General features: G+C 36.2%; 3 protein-coding genes across 13 annotated transcripts in view; all 3 read left to right on the forward strand.

Annotated features, from left to right (window-relative positions):
• Positions 1–394: 394 nt before the first annotated feature.
• Positions 395–9,330, forward strand: LOC112162045 (sphingomyelin synthase-related protein 1). 9 transcript variants are annotated; one of them, XR_002921997.2, is made up of 9 exons: positions 395–850; positions 2,827–3,456; positions 3,604–3,699; positions 3,769–3,886; positions 3,980–4,130; positions 4,791–5,043; positions 6,251–6,336; positions 6,760–6,856; positions 9,195–9,330. XR_002921997.2 is itself a non-coding variant. In XM_024297683.2 (7 exons), exons 2-7 carry the CDS (start codon positions 2,831–2,833, stop codon positions 6,268–6,270), a joined length of 1,281 nt encoding a protein of 426 aa, XP_024153451.1. In that variant the 5' UTR covers positions 396–850; positions 2,827–2,830; the 3' UTR covers positions 6,271–6,641. The 9 variants fall into 9 exon arrangements, 2 of the variants coding, with proteins under 2 accessions (XP_024153451.1, XP_024153450.1); XR_002921996.2 differs by having other exon boundaries at positions 396–850; positions 4,791–5,060; XR_002921991.2 differs by having other exon boundaries at positions 396–850; positions 4,791–6,336.
• A 148-nt stretch (positions 9,331–9,478) lies between these two features.
• On the forward strand, positions 9,479–15,176 carry LOC112162046 (neuropeptide Y receptor type 1). The gene is made up of 2 exons (XM_024297684.2): positions 9,479–9,711; positions 12,736–15,176. Exon 2 carries the CDS (start codon positions 12,798–12,800, stop codon positions 14,118–14,120), a length of 1,323 nt encoding a protein of 440 aa, XP_024153452.1. The 5' UTR covers positions 9,479–9,711; positions 12,736–12,797; the 3' UTR covers positions 14,121–15,176.
• Positions 15,177–15,554: 378 nt separating this feature from the next.
• Positions 15,555–16,308, forward strand: part of mcph1 (microcephalin 1) — a 25,707-nt gene continuing 24,953 nt past the window's right edge. For all 3 annotated transcript variants that reach the window (XR_002921989.2, XM_024297618.2, XM_024297619.2), the window contains exons 1-3: positions 15,555–15,685; positions 16,020–16,063; positions 16,150–16,241. Coding sequence is in view for 2 of the 3 variants with exons in the window: in XM_024297618.2 (XP_024153386.1) it covers positions 16,030–16,063; positions 16,150–16,241 (126 nt within the window). In the remaining variant the exon portion in view is untranslated. The remainder of the gene's footprint in view (positions 15,686–16,019; positions 16,064–16,149; positions 16,242–16,308) is intronic.

A 16,308-nucleotide genomic window follows, 5' to 3' on the forward strand; every position in this document is an offset into this window, starting at 1 on the left:
TGTCCCAGTGACTTTATCACCAACATCACTACTATAGTTTTTTTTAAAACTGCATTTTTTCGTTTGCTCCTGAATCACCATGATTTGAATAAAGAAATCCTCTGAAATACAATGTTAACCTTTTTTTTTTCTTTAAATGTGTCCCCCATCATGAGAAAAATTACACAAAAATATTTTTAAAACACCTAAAACACAATTTTCATTGAAATCTTTAATATAAATAGATTTTAAATTTCTTTATCACACTAGTTCATAGTATTTAATGTTTATGTTGATGTTTTTCTTCCAACAGCTGAAGAAACATTTACAATATATTCACTTCCAAACATGGCCAGCAAGTGTCGCTGTGGTGCGGGCAGCAGACTTCAACGCAAGCAGGCTCCTCTTTCCTGCAGTTGTTTGTTCAAACTTCTTCCTGTTTGCCGTTGCCTAGTTGTCAGAAGCATGTTGGCCGCCAGATCCTCTGGGGAGTGGAGAAACAAGCTCACAGTTCACCCGCAGCTGTGGACCTTTGGTATAAAAGAGAAAAAAATCGGTACATTTTGACGTTTAAAGTAAGTTTTATAAGCTTAAAAGCTGCTTCCTTGTAACTGTGCAGACTTAGTCCTCAGTTTTGAAAATAGTGCTTATTTATGCAAAATCCACAGCTGAGTTCCTTGTGTGTCTGTGGTCAGACTGTGAGCTCTTTGTCAAACGGCCTGTGTGAGTCACTGTAAGCCAGCCAAACAAGCTGACATGACACTTATTTATCCTGAGTAAAGCCTCGGGTGGAGAAGTACTGGGTTGTTGTTAGTAACTTCTAGAGGCTGGTTCCAATTCTTCCTCCTCTTTGGAAGCAGTAGCTGACCTGGTAAGTTTCTTTCAGACTGTCTATTAACCAGACGTGATACTTGTTGTCTATTGTTCACAACTTCGTCCATTATTGGGACATTAGGAGTCACGAGAGTTTATGTCATCAACTGACAGTTCCTCCTAATATGTTGAAATGAAGTCCTGTTGGGTGTGGCTGTTTACTGAAGGGCCATTGCTAAACAAAAAGAAAGGACTTCTGTAAAAATCCACTAACTTTAACACACAAAATTGTGTTTCGTTAAAGCCTAAAAAACCCTAAAACTGTTCTTTTATCAATCTGAAAATACAAGTAAATCTCTTATTTCACACATGTAGAGAAAAATCCTTAATTTTCACTATTTCCCCTTTAAAGACAACAGCAGAAACAACAATTTCACTTGTTAATTTTTCTAGTAGGGGATATAACAAATCCTTTTAAAATCATCCAATTTATATCATTGTTATAATATTTTGGTACAAAACAAGACAAATCCTTTCTAATTTTTGGTTGACGACATGACTAATAGTGGATACTGGTTCATTTTGAATGATCCGATTCACTGTATTCAGGACATTTTTAGCCAAAAATTCAAACAGCAACTCAGAGATGATAAATTACCTGGTACAGAACAGTGCAACTGAAGTATTTCAGATTCTTTGTATTTCTTGCAAGATAATCAAGTGTAAATTAAATATGTGTGCAAACATAAAAGTAAACAAGAATTAATGATAACTCCATTTACATTTTTAGTTTCAAACAGTTCAGCCCACTGTTGTATTTCCACATCAAAATAATACAAACGGAACAATCCACACATTGGGTGGTAATGATCATTTTTTGCACCCATCACATGTATGTTACCCACTGTGAAGGCACTTTTAGTAAAATAAACCTACTGTCCCTCAATCCAAAAAGTACTTTTCAATATTGATTATAATCAATTTATTTCATTTTAATTAATTCATTTCATAATGGTATAGATTGAATCGATTTAGTACTTGCTTTAGACAGATCGATTTGGTTGGATCACAGGAATATAAAATGCTACATTCCTATTTTCAAAGTATATTTAACACTCGTAAATAAAATAAAACAGAAAAAAATGTATCTCTGGAGTTCTCAAAAAAGTATGAAATGATGCAGACTAATACATTTCAAGTCAACTCATTTGACCAGTCAGCCCAAAGAAGCTTCATATTTTAATTAGTTACTTTATTTATTCAGAAATTATTTAATGAATAATATACACAAACAAATACGTATATATCTTTGTGTTTTCAATCAGCATATACATTAATCAACTTCCTTTTAAGTGTAGTAACTGCTTTGGACACAGTTACTCTGCTGTTTAAAGACAGCTGCTCTCTTGGGTGATTTCCTAACTCTGTAGGTCTTCAGGCAGAGTGTTGCTCACATTCAAAAGTCAACAGTAACAGTCATGTCAGTGGAAGCTGGCAGAGCTTTGGACTCGGTTCAGAACAGTTGTGATCTTATCATCAGGTTAAAGGGCAAAAAAAAAGGCAGAAGCAACAAAAACTCAATAATCAGTGAGTTTTGTAAGAAATAATTGATCTGTCTACTATTCTTGTTGATAGTTATTATTTAGATAGATTAACCAATTGAACTTTGATGTGTCCCACAATGGGGAAATTGCTAACAGAATAATAACTTAAAAAATCAACAATCTTAACATTAATAAGCATAGAAGTTGTTTATTTGTGAGTGTTTGAAGAAAGGACGTGTAGGCTTATATTGCCAACTATTGTTCATAGTGCTCTACACAACGTAATTACAGGTAGCATAACGTCTCCTGGTGCAACTTGTAATTGTGGCTCACATTGAAGAAAATAAAGCCGCTCAAAAACAAAGTTTAATCAGCATCTTTTAACCCATTAACTTGTATTGTAACATTCAATAATTTACAGTAAAACTATGAATTTACTAAAATTATTTTAAATGTTTCTCAGATGTACCGTTTCTTTGTGTTTGTGCAGCAGCATGGCGCAGTCAGAGGACAGTGTAAGCACATGGAGCTGTAACCAAGTGGCTCAGTGGCTGCAGGACGAAGGTTTTGGTCAATACGTTGAGCTATTGTGCACACAGCATCGCCTTGATGGCCTCAGTCTGCTGGCTCTGACTGAGGTCGACCTGCGGGGTCCTCCACTGAGTCTCTCCGTTCTGGGAGACATCAAAAGACTAGCAATAGCTCTCCACCGGCTCCAGAGAAGAAACCAGGACCAGCTGGAGGAACTGGGTCTTCGGCCGTCAGACAGCATCTCTTCCGGCCTCTTGCTGGGTGCCGCATCAGTGGACTGGAGTTGTGACGGAAAAAACTGGAGAGAATTTAACGGAGATTGCTGTTTGCGAAATGGAACCGAACTGGTACGGAGAGCCAGAGGTGGATCTAGAAACGCGTCGGGTACAGCGGTCTGCCATGCCCACTCAAATGGGAGACATGCGCATCAGCTGGCTGGTCGGTTGGACCCAGAGGTTTGGAAAACTGTCATCAGCTCCATTTATGTGTTTTTGGTGTTTGGATTCACCTCTTTCGTCATGGTCATTGTACATGAGCGTGTCCCAGACATGAGAACATACCCACCACTTCCTGATATATTCCTTGACAGGTACAACCCACTTAGTGCATCTTGCTTGTTTACCTTAATATTTGTAATGTGAAATCTACAGTGATGACAAAACCAACTCCTAGATCCTGTTGTCCTATTTGATCTGAGATTTGATATGGGTGTTTTTTTTTTTTTAACTTTTAATAGTGTTCCCAGAATTCCTTGGGCTTTTGCCATGGCTGAAGCGTGTGGCCTCATCTTGTGCTACATGTTTTTGTTAATTCTTTTACTTCACAAACACAGGTAAGCTATTTTAAATGACTTGTTATTGATTTTGATTCAGGTTGTGATGATGACTCTTTTCTGTTTCAGGTCAATTCTCTTTAGACGTTTGTGCTCTTTGATGGGAACAGTGTTTTTGCTACGTTGCTGCACGATGTTTGCTACCTCACTCTCTGTGCCAGGCCAGCATTTGAAATGTGCCAGTCAGGTGAGCCACTCTTTCTACTTTGTTAACCAATGTGTTGCTGCTGATGAATTCCCAGTGTTAGAGATGACAGGAGTGTCTCGTCTGTTCCTTCAGACTTATGGTGATACCTGGGGAAAAATACAGAGAGCACTAGCTATCTGGAGTGGTTTTGGGATGACACTTACAGGCGTCCAGACTTGTGGAGACTACATGTTTAGTGGACATACAGTTGTCATAACCATGCTCAACTTCTTTGTGACTGAATGTGAGTATCTTTTTTTCAGATTGCAAGATTTAAGTCACATTTTGACCTTTGTTATGGGACTTTCTGACAGCTATAGAGCTAAATACTTTGAGGAATATGAAGGAATCTCTGTGCATTGGGGAATTCTTTTAAAAAAAAAAAGGAATTTTGGATCCATCACACTTTCGGTATAAGAGAACTGGACTGAGTGAATGTGACATCACCCATAGAAAATGAAGTCAATTCGGGGCCACCATTTTTTTCACCCTTTTTTGCTCTTTTGGATGTTACATTGTTGGAACCAGAAATTGTTAGTAAGCAGTGATTGGTCTGAGTTGGTCTGAGTCAACATATCTGGGGCAAACACTTTCGACTAATCAAGAGTGAGCATGTTGAGGCATCTGATTGGTCAGTTTATAACTTGAACTAAAAAATATATATATAATGGAAAAAAATATGATTAGCATGAATATGTTAAAAGAGAGCAGAGCAAGAAGGGTTATTTAGACAAATATAGTGTCTGACTATAAAAGTTTATGGGATTTTGGCTTTTTCTGAGCCAGCGGGTACTTCCTGTTTGGAACGGAAGGGGGAAAGGTTCATTCAGTCCAGTCTCAAATACAGTCAATGGTCAAATCTTTATTTTATGTTAAATTGAAATGTGTTCTTTTACTTTTGCAGATACACCACGGAACTGGAATCTGATTCACACAATTTCTTGGGTGTTGAACCTGTTTGGGATTTTCTTTATTCTTGCAGCTCACGAGCACTACTCCATTGATGTGTTCATTGCTTTCTACATCACAACCCGTCTCTTTCTGTATTACCACACCCTAGCCAACACCCGTGCCTACCAGCACAGCCGCAGAGCCCGCATTTGGTTTCCCATGTTCTCCTTCTTTGAGTGCAATGTGAACGGACCCGTCCCCAATCAGTACGAATGGCCCTTCAGTAAGCCTACTGTTATGAAAACTCTTATTGGGTAATTCTCAAAAAGGAATTTGCCTGAAACACAACGTTTCAAAAAGTCTCCCCAAACTTGCAACGGATGAACAAAAACTTCCACTCTACCTTGAACAGTATTTGTTTCTCTGTATGTGTTTAAGGGCTTCACTGTAAGTGTCAAAAATTTTGAATAACAAGTAATGTGCTATGTTTAGGCACTGGGATAAGAATTTACCACTTCCACCTCTTTAAAATGCACTATAACAATATAAATATATATTGCAAGGAAAATTCTATATTTTTCCACTTTACAGGTTTAATGGTTGCTAAATTCGCTTCTGGGAAAAAGTTTATGTCTGGCATTGTTCCATAGCATATTTTATTTATTTCCTATTATCTTGATATATTTTTATATTTAATGTAATCTGGTATCGGAAAATTGAGGGTTGTTTTGTTTACCTATGTTAAGCTTAAGGCTTAATTTTTTTCTTTTTTAAATTTTATTCTGGAGATGTTGGTTGACAGGTTTGAACTGCGTGTTTATCTTTATTTTCAATCACAGTATAATAATGTATATTTATTTTTTATTTCTTTTTATTGGTGGAAATCTGTTGAAGTACACATTTGGGTAATGATAAATAATTTCTATAAAGCACAAAAACACTTTAATTTACTTACACTAAAGTTACTTTTACAGCCACAAGTTGTTTATGTAACTTTTTGGACTTGCTATACACAGAATTGTTCCTATCGAAATATTTAGGAATTTTATTGATTGATTTTTTTAACCTATTTTAAAAGGTAAATGTTTAATTACTATTAAATTATGTGGAGTTTTCTATTGCTGCTTAATACAGAAACCCTTTTGTGTTAATTGCTGTTAGCGTCTTGTTGATACATATGTTGTTTACCATGGAGCTTCTGATCAAAGCTGTTCATGTTTATTTCTGCAATACAGTGCCTTAATTTAGCAGTATATATTTTGTTCTTAATGGTACAAATAGTGAAACTTAAAAAAAATGTTATTCAGTGCTTGTTATGGTGTCTCTATGCAATTGTGTTTATGCATGAGTGGACAGGAAGTTTTAGAATTGAACATTCATCATGAAACTGACCCACACCCCTGCCTGTTTCTGTTGACAGTTTTTAAAAAAGAAATAAAATACAGTTCAAATATTGAAAAATATCGTTTACAGGGACGCACCCTTTAATATAAGCCATGATTGCTGAAGTACTACAGTGTACTGCTGCTGTTGACTGAGTCACGTCTCGTCTGAAGATGGTATGTTTTAAGCTTTATGAATCTGTCATTCTTTTGAAAAATATAGGATTTGTCTTGTTTTGTACCATTATAAGATTTTTTTTGTTTAAATTGGGACAATTGAGACTAAAAAGTGAATTTTACACATTCAAAATTGTTAACATTTGTGAGCAAATTGAATAGAATGTTTTATGTCATGCTACCTAACTTGATCTAAATTTATAAACTTGACTATGACCAGGTTGTGTAACATCTTAATTTGTCTAAAGCAATATTAGTTCTTGTGATAAATCACCTGCATATGTTCCATAAAAATAAGAATCTCAGGTTCTGACTGTTATTCAAAGAAAAGTTTTTTTTTTTTTTTAAATAAAGTTTTTACTTCAACAAACTGAGGAGACATTCGTGGATGTGTCTTAAGTACTATACAATCCACTTTTTTAGGCATCTGTCCAAGTTCTTGTTTTTCTCCTGGGTCTGGTTGTCCTGTGTCACTCCGACTGCTCTGTCAAAAGAGTGAAGTATTGCCACACTAGAAAAGGTGAGTTTGAGCCACAGCTGTAACAGTTTGGTGGTTTACAAAAGAAGCAGTACATTTAAACAATTGTATTTTCTGTATTTTACCCCTTAAATTTACAATCAACACCTCTGTGCCTAATACACATATTGTTGTTAAATTATTATTTTAATAATCTGGTGGCCTAAATAACCACCAACCATTTATAAACTAAATATTTAGCAACTTAACCCTTTTAATTATTTGAACATTTTAAAAGAAACAAAACACAAGGAATTTTTACATTTTTCCTATGATTTACATTAGGTGTGTATGACTTCAGTTGTATTTTGTTTGGAAAATGTCTATGATTTGCAACACAATTAATTGAATTGATGTAATTTTTAATGGAGGACTACTGTTTGTTCTTGCAGATTTAGCCAACCAGTTTTCTGCTTTTTGTTAAATTATCCCTCACCATCTCCTAAAATCAATCTGTTTGCATGCAGTGTGCATAGATGATGATGGAAAACACTATCCTTTGAAAAGTGTGTGGCAAAAAGACTGCATGGACTGCTCTTGCTCAGAAAATTTGATAAGTTGCTGCAACAAGTAAGATTTCCTTTTTACTGATATATATATATATATATATATATGTATATATATTGGTTACTAAACTAAGTTTTACCACAATTTTAAGATTATATGAGCATTAGTTGTGAAAAATCAAATGACTTTAATATGTAATTTATTTTTTTCTGAAGTTACATAAAAATGAAAGTTGATATTTCTTCCAGAATGATGGACTGAAGTTCATCCAGGACTTCATGTCTTCATTCTGTAGGAAGGCAGCTGTGTTGAGGGCATCCCACTTATTTTATTTTTTATTTGTATTTTTTATCTAACTCTTATTTTAAAAACCCTTTAAGATCAGGATCTCTTTTTTTAAGGGTGACCTGGTGACCTTTTCAGTTTTAAGTTCCTGGGTGATCTCCTCTGATTCACGTCTATGTGAAAAAATCATCACCTTATTTTTGTTCTGTAGTTAGAACCATTTTCAATGATCTAGGATAAAACTGAACTACGTTAAAAGCAGACTGTAAAAAATTAAAAGCTTGAAATATTGACTGAGAGCAGCAGTGAATGAGCGTCTTCAGCAAAAAGATGGTAAGTTTCGACATAAGTTGCTAATGTAAATAGAGAATCGAATGGGACCTAGTACCAAGCCCTGTGGTATACCTTTCTGTATCTCACGAGTAGGCAAAGTGGAGCCTGATATTTGCACGAATTGGGATCTGTTTGACAGACAGTCGACAAACCACACAATAGTTTGTTCAGATATACCAACGTTGACTTGCATTTTTACTAGGAGAGTGTGATCTACAGTGTCAAAAGCCTTAGAGAGGTCTATAAAGAGTGCCACATAGTATTTTTTACAGTCGATGGCCTGAATAACATTGTCTAAAGGTTTCAAGGTTGCTGTAGTAGTACAATGTTTTTTTCTGAAATTCAGGTAAGATGCTGTTTGTTTTAGAAAGTCCTTTAGTTGTTCACTGACCAGTTTTTCAAAAAAAAATTGCCAGGATGCATAATTTTCAGTTTGAGCAAAAAAAAATCCCCTAACACAAATGAAAGACTTTTGATTCCACGTTCTGCTAAAGACTTTATTTAGAATAATTGAGAAATATTTAAACTGCACTGAAAGAACATCAATTACTTGCAAAACGAAAAGATTACTCTGATTATCTTAAACAGATCGTTTCTAGGACATAATGTTTGCAGAGCAGAAGGAGTTTATTAGAAATTCACCTCTGAGTTGTGGGCAGGACTGTTGCTATGGAACAACCCCGCCCCCACTTCCCCTCTCCATATGAGCTCTCTATTTAAACACTAGCTAGCGCCTTATTCCCTGACATCTAATATTACAGATGCAACAAAAAGGGCAAGCATTGTTGGACCTATCCAGCCGTATAGTTTTGAGCCACATTCCTCCTCAGACGATGAAAGCAAAGACGTACATGGATCTAGTCGTCTACAAATTGTTGCACCAGAATGGAACTGAGCTTTTGGCTCGCCCACCATATTTCTGACTTCACAAGTGAGCTCTTTTCCAGCTGGCATTGTTTAGCATGCTCCTGATTTATAAGGATTTGAATAGATAAATATTCAGAAGTGTAATCTTAAGCTCAATTTTCTTTGTATATGTCATCCTGCATCAGAAAAAAGGCCACAAGAATGTTTTAAAACACTACTTTCATTGGAGTGGGTTTTCAAACAAATTAAACTAAAGTGCCTTTTTGATTATAACTTTTCAAGTATTGATTTAAATCTAAAAAAAAATGTTGAAAATTTAAGTTTATTGTGTCTTTACTTTGTCTCCCAGGCTCCCTGGAAATAATGTGCAACTGCCTGCCAACTGTGAGCTCCTTGTTGACAGAGCCAAATGCACCTTCAAGGCTGTGCTGAAGTCTGACAACTCAAAATCCTGTTCTTAAATAAACCCTGAAGATTTTTTCCTTCAGATGTGAAATCTGAATTACTCTGTTGCATGAAATCATAATACTCTCTTCTTCATAATAAAGTTTACACCTGTCACAGCACTTTTCTGTCTCTTCATATTTTGTGATTGGAAGGTGCAACTTGCAGCAGGATGCAGTTGAACAACTCCACCACAGTGTGACAGCAGAGCTTTGTGCTCGGAGACTCTGGGGAACCAAAAAGGCTCTAACAGCTCAATTATAGCTGAGCTCTTCTCGCTGCCGTCTGTGACAAAAATGCTCTGCTTTATATCATGTGCAGCTCCTTCTTCAACTCTCATCCCCGAGGAATCAGAGCTTTTCAGAGCATCTTCTCCTGTCATCTTGGCATCATAGAATCCACTTTTCTAGACATCTGAGCTCGTAAGTGCTTTTTGAACATTTATATAATTTCACATAAAGATTTTAAAAATACTTGTGTTTTTTTTTTAGGAAATTTGGGGTTTGTTTGTAATATTTGATTGTCAAATGCACGCTTAATTGGTTTGTTTTGTTTACTTTTCCCCTTAGCTTAGTACTTAAAAAGTACAGATTCTTTTTTTAATAGATAATTTATGCATATATTTTTAATGATACAGAAATGTTTGCAATTTCCTCTTTCTTCGCAGCAGCAAAGGTGTAACAAACAACAAAACAGAAGGAATATTTGTATGATTTGATTTAAGGTTTCATAACATGCACATTTGAAAAAAAAAATAAGAATAAATCTTACACCAGTGCGTATGGAGATATAGCATCTCAAGAGAGATCACCTGCAATCCTTGACAGCCCCAGCAGAAAACAATGAGGCTCCAGTCTTGTGGGATTCAACACAGTGAAAAGTGTTTGCTGCAGCAAACACTGAAATTTCCCTGGCAGAAGGCAAGGAGAGGGTGATCTTTTTATTGTATTTTTTTTAACAAAAAAAAACACATCTATTGACATTGTATGTCTGCCAAATAGTAGGCTTTATTATTAAATCAAAAATGAAAAAAAACTATTTAGGAAATCTTAATTTAAGAATTTTGAAAGCTGCATATTATGCATGAAGAACCAGATATTTATTCATCAAAAATGTATGTTTGATGCTACAAAGCATGTGTATTTTATGTGTATTTAAGAAAGCCGGCATCTATTATTACTAGTATTTTGGTTGTTTTGCATTACTCATGCTCAAAAATATCTAAATATCTTAGAGACCCCATAACAATTTTCATCAAACTGGTATTTTTTAAAACATTGATGTTAAACCTAAATGTTAATTAAATGCAGGCAGTGTGGTTTGTTTCATATCCTGAAAAACAAGCAAATTTGAAAAACTTTGTATAATTTATACATGTTTTCTGTAAACACATTTATCATTGCCGTTTCTTTTGGCAATCCAATCAATCTTACAACTCTTTAAAAATTAATGCAATTTATGAATGCACCAGAAGTTCCAAAAAAATCTTTTTTTTATTCTTAAAGGACAGATGATGAAGAATATGTGAAATGCTGCAGGGTGACAAAATGTCAGTGAGATCATGAAAATCAGTAAATGTCACATTTTGTGATGAAAATGAGAAAAAAAGGTAGAGGGAGTCAGAAGGTTATCAATAAAGGCTCACAGCAGAGTTTATTTCAAATAGTTAGGAAAATCTAGAATAAAATGGAAAATCAAGAAAAGATTTCAAAGGAAAAAGAGACCCAGCTAACGTTGATCTCAGAAAAACTACATCTTTCCATTGGTTCAGTACTATTTTGTGAGAGATGGAAAAGATGCTGAGAAAGAGAAGAATACAATCGAACAAATGGAGCCAGGTCAGTGTGCCATCACAATGATAAAGCTTGCTGGATGCGCATCCTGCGCTTTCTTATTGCTGTAATAAAGCATGTTAAGGAAGGTTGTTCTTTTTCTTTTGTGTGTTGGTTTTTCTGGTTTCTCACGATACGAGCCGGTCTTCACATCTGGTTGCTGGTGACATTACACTTGCCTTTTCTCTTCCAAACTGAGGATGATCAGTGCTGAGCCAGTCTGCCCCCAGCTCCCTCAACAACACACTGGCGGAGTAGGTTAGTAATGATGCAGAGCGAAGTGACTGATGAATAGGCGAGCGTGCTGCTAATAGAAAGTGACAGCTTCGTTTTGTTTATGAGGCTGGCTTTCACAGCACATGGCTGAGGTTTCAGGGGAAGTCGTCCATTTTTAGGATTCTAACAATATCCACCCCTTGACTCACAGCGCCACTTTTGGAGCACGGGGAAATGTAAAAGTCTTTACCGCAGTAAATGCTCATTCAATTTCACTGTCAACTAACCATTGTCTTCATCCTAAATGTCTCATGCAGGATTCGTGTCTCTGCTGACAATTGTTATTTCTCAAAGGGCAATTAGAGTAACAAAAAAGTGATGTGCACACAATCAAACGTGTCATTTCAGAGAATGTTCATAATTTTTCCTTTTCATGATGTGTAAATCCATCTATTTTCTCTTTTTGGAATGATGCATTCATTGTTATTATGACTACTAAAAGAAATGTTTATAATCTACATTTTGAGAATCATCTCATAAAAAACACCCATAAATATGAGTTAAAATGTGCAAATATGTAATGAAAAATTCAAATAACTTCAGAAAAATTAAAAATTACAATTCATTTTGATGACCTTTTATGTTTTATGTCAATACATTTTAGATTTGTATAGGTACAGTGTTTGATCATTTTACTTTTTTTTGTCATTTTTGCACATTTATTTTATTTAAGCTTGAAAAACATTTCATTAACTAGATTTAGTTTATTCTATATTTCCAAGCATTGCAGATTTTCAGCCTAACCTTACTTATTCAAATCATATTTGTGATTTCAGGTCCTTGTTTTGTGTCTCTGGTTATTTCAAGCAACCCAGCTGTTCGCTCACTGGCAGCTTGACAGCAGGTGTTTTAGGACTTAATTTATTCAGCATTTTAAATGCAAAACTAGTGTGTTCAGCTGCTGCAAAACCAGTTAATGTACAACTCACCTGTGAGTCTGAATGCATTTGTTTTAGACGCTAATGAAAACTGTTTGGTGTACCTCGCTAAAGTGCTGCAACCTTGGATTTGTAGACGGGAGTCTGCTGGAATAGGGCTATTAAAAATGGGCTTACTGCAGTTTTTAGGCAGAATCATCTGGTGGCAGAAGTGTCTCCAATATTTCACATTGATCTATTAGTCAGGGCTTTGCAGCATGTCTCACTTTATTTCCATCATAAAACAGAATTTTTCCACCTGCCGTGCCAGAATGTGGTTCATCTGATTCATTCTTTATTTCTCACGCAACATAATCACTCCTACGGTCCAATTATCTGTCAGAGAAATTGATCTAAGTTTTAAAGGAAATAATCGTTTCTTTCTTTTTGTCTTTCTCTGATTTTGCTCCTTTTGACTCAGATGCAATTTTCTGAGAGCTGCACAGAAGTTTAGATCTGAGGAAAAACCAAGGTGCTGATGAAATGTCACTGCGAGTCAATGGGAACCAGTCTACTTTATTAATGTCAGCTCTGCTCTTCAACGGCTCCATCCATCCTCATCCTCTAACATGGGAGAAGGACGCTTCCATTTCTGAGACTGCACAAGAATGGCCGGTAAACAAGACCCAGCTCGGCTCGGACCTGCCTCTACTTGGCCATGAGGAACAGTGCCACATGTCACCTGTCCTCACTGCATGTTTGGTTTCATTGTACAGTGCTACAATGGTGCTGGGGCTGGTGGGAAATATCGGTCTCATTTGCATCATCACTCACCGCAGAGAAAAAGTCAATGTCACCAGCATTTTCATCTGCAATCTGTCATTCTCTGACATTCTGGTGTGTGTGTTCTGCCTTCCATTCACTGTCATTTACACACTTATGGACCACTGGGTGTTTGGATCGTTGTTGTGCCGACTGGTGCCATTTATCCAGTGTGTGTCTGTGACGGTATCAGTTCTGTCCTTAGTTTTTATTGCTTTAGAAAGGCATCAGCTCATTATTAACCCCTCTGGATGGAAACCAAGCCTTTTTCAGGCCTACATGGCAGTAATAATCATTTGGATTTTGGCTTGCTTTACCTCCACACCCTTCTTAGTATTTCAGCTGCTCACAAATGAGCCTTACACCAATGTAATTCTGCCAACCCATCATCAATTTTCTCAGACATATGTCAACATTTCCCACCCTGTCTCTTACAAAAACGCCTCTGTGCCTCTTCATTTGTATCGCTCACTTTTTGCTTTTGTCCCAACCTCCCCACACATGGAGGCTTGTGTGGAGCACTGGCCATCCCAGGAGCAAAGGGTGGCATACACCACTTGGCTTCTGCTGTTTCAGTACTGTGGTCCACTTTTGCTGGTCCTGCTCTGCTACGTTCGAGTTTTTGTACGCCTTCGCCACCGCAAGGAAATGCTGGACCGAGCCAGGACTCCAGAGAACCAGCGCATCACCCACAGCCGCAGAATCAACATCATGCTGGCTGCCCTCATAACAGCCTTTGCACTCTGCTGGCTTCCACTCACCATCTTTAATGTGGTGGCAGACTGGAACCAGGAGGCTCTGCCTGTCTGTCACCACAACCTCCTGTTCTCCCTCTGCCATCTGCTGGCCATGTCCTCCACCTGCATCAACCCCATCATCTACGGCTTCCTCAACTCCAACTTCAGACAAGAAGTGAGGGAAGTGCTTCTACACTGTTGCTGCTTTCACCAAGGAGGAGAGTGTGAGCAGTTCCCCATGTCCACAGGGAACGTGGAAGTGTCCCACATCTCGGTGCCTCTTCCGTGTAAGAACAACTCTGTCTGATCTGATCAAACAGCATGCAACAGCTGAAAAACAGATAAAATGTACAGTTTCAGGGTTTGCTTTGCTCATTTAGTCTGTGTAATGTATGTTTTGAGCTAACAACTGTATTTAATGTATATCTAATGTAAATTGCTTCACGCTGGCCCTCTTTTAATGACACAACATTGGCACAGTGACTTTTTTTTATACTAAATAATGATTGTTAATGAAAAAAGGAGCATTGAAACGTGTACACATTAGTGTATTGATTGTGTTAATTAGCTGTCATTTGTTTTTATTGGTTCTCTCTTATAACTTTTGTGAAAACCTGCAGTAGAGCCTGTAAAATCAGAGGTGATTTTAAAAAAACATATATATTTTTATTTAAAGTGACTACTTTTGTTTAGTTTCTTGCAAAAAAAAATTATGTATACATCTACATTAAAAATAAGAAAGCTTTTCTTGTGTTTAATGGGATTAATAAAAAAAAAAAACACCTGGAGTACTACAGAATTGGAATAGTCATTCAGGGAATTCAGCTATTTGTTATTTATAACATGTGGATTTTTAACTGTGCAGTTTGTTTTGAAATTCACATTCTTAAATCAAATGCATCTAATATGTAACTCAATCTAACTAATATTTCCCATGTGTTTTGGCATGTCTGCCTGTAATGATGTTTTGATGAAGTAAATAATTTGTTTTGTCTAACTTGTTTTTTATTAACTTTTGAAATTTAATCAGTTTTGAAAGCCTAAAAGAGCAAAATTGCCCTGAACAAAAGCTAAACTGGTCTTACCACCTTAAGATTTAAAAATCTGTAACTTTGTGAATATGTTAAGACTAATTTCGTTCTACAATATTTGTTACACTTTAATTTAATTATTTATTAAATGCACTGACAATTTAGGCCTACTTTATCAAGCATAAATGCAAACAAAAGAGGAAAAAAGCAACTATCCTACTCTTGATTATATAGACTAATTCTACTCTTCTCATGAGTCACACACACACACACAAAGCACAGGCATTCTAGTTTATGCATCCAGCTAACATAAAACAACCTCATTAACACGGCAACCCTATATTCTTGAACCAATTGATTCGTCTACAGTGGGACATTTTTTGGATGTAATGTCTAAATTAGGATGACCAAAAATAGCATTACCTCTGTAAAATATGAGAACTAATATAAACATTTTAACAGCTGAAATAGGTATAAAAAGATGGAAAAGTGTAACTTGATTAAAAAAAACAACAACATATTTTTAAGGCCATCCATGTAACAGCTTTGTTATAATTGTAACATTTGTTCATAAATGGTTACATTTTAAGACATTTTTCTGTATTTATTTTAGATTAATATATTTTTTAAACGAATAAGCTCTAAAATTGAGTAATATTTGTAAAAGACAGGGCTAATGCATGGGGCTTGTGTGCGGTGGCATGGCAAGCACAGGAAGTGACGTTCTGTTCTATCAGCCAATGAGGGGTTTCACTCCCATGATGCACTGCTCACACAAACGGCCCGCGCCAACTGTACATGGTGTCAACGCTGAAGATGTGATTTAGAACTTTTACATTAAGTGAGTACATGTCATTTACAAGAAAATCGACTTTGCACCTTTTTTTTTCCTCCTCGTCATTGCTTAATGTCATGTTAGCATATTATCAAAAAGCGTTCCCCAGACCAGGGAAGATGCTAACGGGAATCCTGTGTTAGCTAATACCAAATTAGCCTTGAAATGTCGTTTATTAAAGGAAAGACAGACTTTTACAATCGTGTATCAACAAGCATTCTAATTTTTCTGTGTTATTACGTTTTACTTAAATTCGTCTAGTGTACGTTAGCCTTATAAGTAGGTGATACATTAAGTCATTTCTCAACAAGTTAATTAAATACAATCTATCCCATTTCAGCAAGTCGGCGATGACTGCGTGCAATAATTCTACTGTTCTTAAAGGTAACATATAATAGTTGTGTTCTGAATTTGATATAAATGCGGATCATTTTACTATTCGTCTATAAAATTGCTCGTTTTATTTACAGATGTTGTTGCCTATGTGGATGTGTGGTCATCTGACAAAAGGGCAAACTATTCTAGATCATTTTTTCCTCAGCTACAAGAAATGGGAGCTCAGGTAAGAAAGTTTTTATATTTAAAGACGGTTAGCACATCTGTTCTACAAGATCTAATTGATGCCCCCC

This window comes from Oryzias melastigma, linkage group LG15 (genome assembly GCF_002922805.2).
Source record: "Oryzias melastigma strain HK-1 linkage group LG15, ASM292280v2, whole genome shotgun sequence".
NCBI classification, from domain to species: domain Eukaryota; kingdom Metazoa; phylum Chordata; class Actinopteri; order Beloniformes; family Adrianichthyidae; genus Oryzias; species Oryzias melastigma.

Bases quoted from the DNA above. Each gene is read 5' to 3' on its own strand.
- LOC112162045 (XM_024297682.2), top strand. From the start codon at position 2,831: ATGGCGCAGTCAGAGGACAGTGTAAGCACATGGAGCTGTAACCAAGTG. The intron at 3,457-3,603 runs GTACAACCCACT...AACTTTTAATAG, and splicing joins CCTGATATATTCCTTGACAG to TGTTCCCAGAATTCCTTGGG. The intron at 3,700-3,768 runs GTAAGCTATTTT...TTTCTGTTTCAG, and splicing joins CTTTTACTTCACAAACACAG to GTCAATTCTCTTTAGACGTT.
- LOC112162046 (XM_024297684.2), top strand. From the start codon at position 12,798: ATGTCACTGCGAGTCAATGGGAACCAGTCTACTTTATTAATGTCAGCT.